The 5,407-nt window shown below is 40.8% G+C and overlaps 1 protein-coding gene across 3 annotated transcripts in view; it reads left to right on the plus strand.

Moving 5' to 3' along the window:
* The window catches only part of LOC145488874 (uncharacterized), a 16,030-nt gene extending 10,746 nt beyond the window's left edge, over positions 1-5,284 (plus strand). For 2 of the 3 annotated variants that reach the window (XM_081467702.1, XM_081467701.1), the window contains exons 2-5: positions 1,368-1,624; positions 2,386-2,500; positions 2,826-2,951; positions 3,664-4,393. In XM_081467702.1, the coding sequence (XP_081323828.1) occupies positions 1,368-1,624; positions 2,386-2,500; positions 2,826-2,951; positions 3,664-3,857 (692 nt within the window). In that variant the 3' untranslated portion in view covers positions 3,858-4,393. Of the gene's footprint in view, positions 1-1,367; positions 1,625-2,385; positions 2,501-2,825; positions 2,952-3,663; positions 4,394-4,590 lie in introns of those variants that run through there. The other variant, XM_081467703.1, reaches the window with a different exon arrangement.
* Positions 5,285-5,407: the final 123 nt, after the last annotated feature.

The raw sequence follows: 5,407 nt of genomic DNA on the forward strand, positions 1-5,407 counted from the left end.
TCAATTTGGAATTAATTTGCATGAGTGAGTTTTTCAAAAAGCTGAAATTGCACGAGCCACTTCGGCGAGTGCAATTTCAGCTTTTTGAAAAACTCACAAGTGCAAATTAATTCCAAATTGAACTCGAAAAACCGTATTATTATTTATTTATAATATAAACATGAAAAAATTCGCGTGGAGGAAGTGCCGCAAGATCTTTCTTGAAGCCATTTTCTCATTCGAGAAAACTTTTTTCAAAGTTTCCGCGCAAAATTCTCGTCATCATTTTACGAGATATCACTGGCTTAGAAAATTTCCTATTGTATTTCAGTTAATCATAATCCAGAATTACAATGTGTAATTTGCACTGGTGTTACACGTTTTGTACTGGTGTTACACTTGAACTGCACTGCTTTCTGCCAATCTGAATCGAGTTTTTTTTTCATGCATATTATTACTGAATTAAGAAAATATAAAATAAAATGATAATAACAATTAGTCATCATGCTATCGGCGAGGTCAGATTGACAAAATAAAAAGTTTTAAATTCAAGAATTATGGTTAAATTTCATTAGATGCGCGCTAAAAACGACGCCGACAGAGTTAAAGTATTACTCAACCGCCTACTTTCGCTCTTTTGAGTAACTATCCACCATCAGTACATGACTGTCTTACAGAACTATGAATGGACCTCGTGGCATTCAGTTTAAGACCGAATTAGGGACAACGAGGACAACAGCTCTCCAAGCTTGATTTGCACTGAGAACAAATAGGTAATAACAAATTTTTGGCTTGTCAGTGGGTTTTCAGCGGAGGCAGCGTGTCCGAGTGGCTTAGGGCGCTGGTGTTGTGATCCAAAGGTCCCGGGTTCGAGGCCTCCACCCTGCAACTAGCGGGATTTGTTTCTCGGTAGTCCTGAGTTCAAATCCTCGGTCAAGCTTTGTAAATAGGCAACTGGTCTGCCCCTTGCCAGTTAGGATTTTTAACGATGTTATGTTTACTTTTAATATTTGTTTCCTTAATTTGTTTTAGTGACATGCCTGTAAACTAGCTAAGCTTAGTGCTTGTATAGCTAATGCATGACCACTAAGATTTACTTTTACACTTACTTTCGATTACCTTGAGTAATGAATGTACTTGTTCGGGTACACTGTAGCTTTGGCTCGAAAATGGCCAGCCGAATTTCAGGTGGTTAAATGGCCGCTAGCCTGCGAACGCAGACGTATTTCCGCAGTCGCTTGTCTCCGCCTATAAAGTAACACGTCATTTTCGGCGGAGACAAGCGACAGCCGGAAATACATCTGCGTTCACAGGCTAAGTGGCCGCATATTTATCGTAAAAGTTATATTTGAATATAGGGATAGCATGCCAATATTTACTTTCTTCAGGTCACTGTCGCAATTTGAGATTCACAAGTGCTCCAATCCATGGTCACCGGCTGAATAATCACGTGATACGTACCATTGGCGTCATGAATGAGGATTTCTGTGAAATGCAATGTTACCTAGAGCCAAACTGCGTCAGTTATAATTTTAAAAACAATGGAGAACACAAATGCGATCTGAATAACGCCACATATGAACACGACAACGAACACTCAGGCGACCTCTCGAAGAACGAAAATTATGTGTATCGCGGAGCTGAGGTAAGCATGAAATTTAAAAGTTGAAGGTAATAACTTCAGTTTGAAATCTTAAACGTTGAAAAGGTTATGGAGGTGTTTTGGTCTCGACTTCGAAACCTTGTGCAGGATCTTTTCAAGAGTTCAAAATCCCGTGTTGAGGCTAAACATCTAAGCCTTTTGGAGAACTGAGGCGAAAAACAGCAGTGCTTATGGTTGTTATAAATATATCTTGCCCCGTTGACATTAACGCGCCATATAATATTAGTATTTTATGCTAAAGCCATTTTCGTTTGAAATTTAAGCAAAAGCCAAGCATTGAGGCTGTAGTTGGCAAGATTTCGGTATCATGTAATATATCAAACACGAAAGACCGTGACCACATTTCCAAACACCGAGAAAAGAGTTGAAAATACGACGAACTTCGAGGTGTTTGGAAATGTGGTCAAACACTGTCTTGAGTGTTTGATATGTCTTCTCAATTGAAATTAAAGCTAAGGAGAAAACGGAGAAATAAAATCGTAAAAATCTATGGTAATTAAGATCAGGTATCCAAACACCGTCACGGTTGGGATCTCCTTTGTTTGAGAAGTACACATCAAATCCACTCTCCAAGAAAGACAAGTTTACGATGGCGTTACAGTTCATGATCGTGGGAATTTTTCAACATTTAATTTCCAGTCGTGTGGAAAGCAATTAGTGTTTATAGTTTATGTGTATTAATTGTTAAATATCGTCAATGCATGTCACTGTTGTAACGGCTATTTTTGTTCTTTTCGTTGAAGAATGCTTGTGCAAAGAAGCCTTGCCAGAACAGCGCAACCTGCCAGGCCGGTTTTACAGACAGAGATTACCAATGTTTGTGTATTCCCGGATTTACTGGCCATGACTGTGAAAACGGTACTAATACATTCTATTGCAATAAGTGGTCTTACTCAACTTAGCAATGAAAATTTTGATCGGGGACTTAGATACCAAGAATGAGAAGTTATAACAGGGAGCGTAACTGTAAATTTGGCTTTAATTTCTGTTGCTGTTACCATTATTGTTGTTGTTGTTGCTTTTGTTGTTACAATTACTACTGCTGCTGTTGTCGGACCTTGCTTAAAAGCTAAAGTTTAAAAGGCAATTCATGCTAGGAGATCACATGGAATATAATAACAATTATCTCCGGTGAGACAACTTAATAACAATTGTCGCCATAGCAGTCTTTTTATTGTGTTAGATATTGACGAGTGTACCAACGGAACACACAAATGTGATGTTAACGGCGCTGTGTGTACCAATACACCGGGATCGTATAACTGCACGTGCAAAGATGGATTTGTTGGCGATGGAATAACCTGCACGGGTAAGTTGTATATTTAAACAAAGAGCTGTGCGTAATGTTCTACTGAGTCCCTTTCCACACTATGCTGGAGAAATTTGAAAACACAGCTGTTTTTCTACAGTTAGGCTAGCACCGTCCACACTAATCCGCCGGAAAGGGAAACCGGAGCTCGACGAAAACGCTCCAAACGGGAGGAATTTGAAAACGCTGACTTTTAGTGAGGTTTAGTTTGGACGGAAAACATTTTGAAAACGCAGCTTTCGAAAACGATGGCGTCACGATAATCATGTGATGTCCTTGTCAGAGTCTTCCTCAAACACAAATCCAAAATTCCTCCAGCATAGTGTGGACGGAAAACATGTGATGCGTTTTCAAAGTGAAAATGCCGTTATTAAATCTCTACGGCGTATTGTTGACGGGCTCTGAGTAGCCAGTGTTTTAGATATGGATTAAACTCGGAAAGGGCAAAAGCCAGGCGCGTTTTTAGATTTGCTCACAAATGTAACTGCGAAAGCCGAACTCGGAGCGACAAAAATCTCCCCCGCCACGCTTAAAACCCATAGCCGAGAAGCGCGGTGAGGAAGAGGTCAGCAAGCTCGCTCCGGATCCAGGACTACCGACAACCACAAAAGACTTAAAATAAAGTCTAATGGAGAGTGAAGCATTCTATTCTGATCGAGAGAACTTCAAAGAAACCTAGTAGTTATAAGGAAATTCATTTCTGTTCTTTTAGATATAGATGAGTGTGCCAACGCAATTCGGCCTGATTGTGACGCCAATGCAGTGTGTAACAATACCCAGGGATCTTATGTCTGCGCCTGCAAAGAGGGATTTTACAAAGACGGACAAAACTGCACTAGTAACTATAAAATACAATTGTTTTCTGTAGAGCTTTCCAGGAAACAATATTTTCAGCGATGTAACTAACGCAAGTACCCCCCTGTTAAACTCCTTTCATACTCGTCTGTTTCTATACCTAGCTTTTTTTTTTCTCACCGGCCCCAGGACGAATTCAGCAGCTGCCAGGCCTCCAGCTTCTATGGATCTCCCCTCCTTGAGGCACATGATGTGCCTCCTTTCATAGACCCCAACGGAGGGCATTGCGGGCAATGTCGGATAGTTTTCTTCTCAGCGTAAATAGCCAGTCCAGTCCCATGTGTGTCTCCTGATTTGTTAATCGATGTCATGTATCTTGCTCCCTGGTGATTTGGTAAAGCCCAAGGGGTTCGAAGTTAATGAAGTTTTAGCGGGAACACATCGGAAAATAAACGGGATTTCAGAACATGTTTCCTGCTCTTATTCACCTTTCGGAAACCTTCCTTTCCCATAAGCTGGTCAACACTTGTTCCTAACAAACCATCAATTTGTTACCCATAATATTAAAAAATAATCAAGTAGTCTACTCCTAAAATTAAGAAATAATTTCACTTTTGTTTTGCTAAAATTCAGATAATTTCCCAAGCCTCCACGCGCATGAAATTATTTCCCAATATCTCTCGTCAACATTTTAGTGATTACCCAGACTTATCCTAATGCGTAAATGTATAATTGCCCTGTTCAAGCAGTGTGACTTAAACGCTTTTGACTAATTGGTTTAAACACCAGCCACTATCGCTAGTAGTGATTAGTAGCTGATTCATTGTTTCCCTCTTTCTTTCAGGGTTTGTCGCCGGAGGTATGTTCATTACAAAAAAGCGAAATTATTGGTAGGATGGAGGTTGAGAGTTTGTAATACAGAAGTAGCAAGAAGTAAAATATCATGAAGAAATCGTCTCCTGTGGGGGAGAGAGGCTCCCATATAAAAAAGACGGGGGTGCTGGTCGGAAAGGAAAGGTCTGAGAGGTACCAAGATCCTGTTTTGTGGGCGTGGTTTGACGTAAGACGTACCAATTATAAAACAACACATCAGCTATCACTCAGTTTCAATGGCAATAAAGACGATTGCTTCGAACACCTTCTACTCGTAAATGAGTTGATTTTGAAATATCTCCTGAAAGATATTTTTTTTTTTTCTGGCTAATACCCTAAGAGGTACCGCAAAAGTTCCCGCTATGGCTGAACACTCCAAGAGGCCTGGTACCAAAGCGCTCTTTCAAATCTAAAAGTTACGACGAGGACCCCGTTCTTTTTATATGGCAGTCTCCTCCGGGAATCGTCAATCCTTTGGGTGGTCTATTCGTTGCTTGTTTCAAAGCTGAAAGCATCAGTTCTCTACAGTGGCGGATCTAGGGGAGGGGGACGGGGGCCCACCCCCTTATTTTGGGTAAAAAAGAATCGCAGAAGAAAGAAAAGCAGGCAGGGCAAGCAAAACAAAAACCGGCGCCCCCCCTCCCTTAGCTCAAGGTCTGGATACCGCCCCCCCCCCACTCCTTAGCTCAAGGTCTGGATGCGCCACTGCGCTAGGTATCAATTCTACTGTTGTTGATAAATGAAATTCCATTGTTGCGACGATTGTATATTTAAGCTGCCATTTCACA

This window comes from Orbicella franksi, chromosome 6 (assembly GCF_964199315.1).
Source record: "Orbicella franksi chromosome 6, jaOrbFran1.1, whole genome shotgun sequence".
In the NCBI taxonomy this organism is placed as follows: Eukaryota; Metazoa; Cnidaria; class Anthozoa; order Scleractinia; family Merulinidae; genus Orbicella; species Orbicella franksi.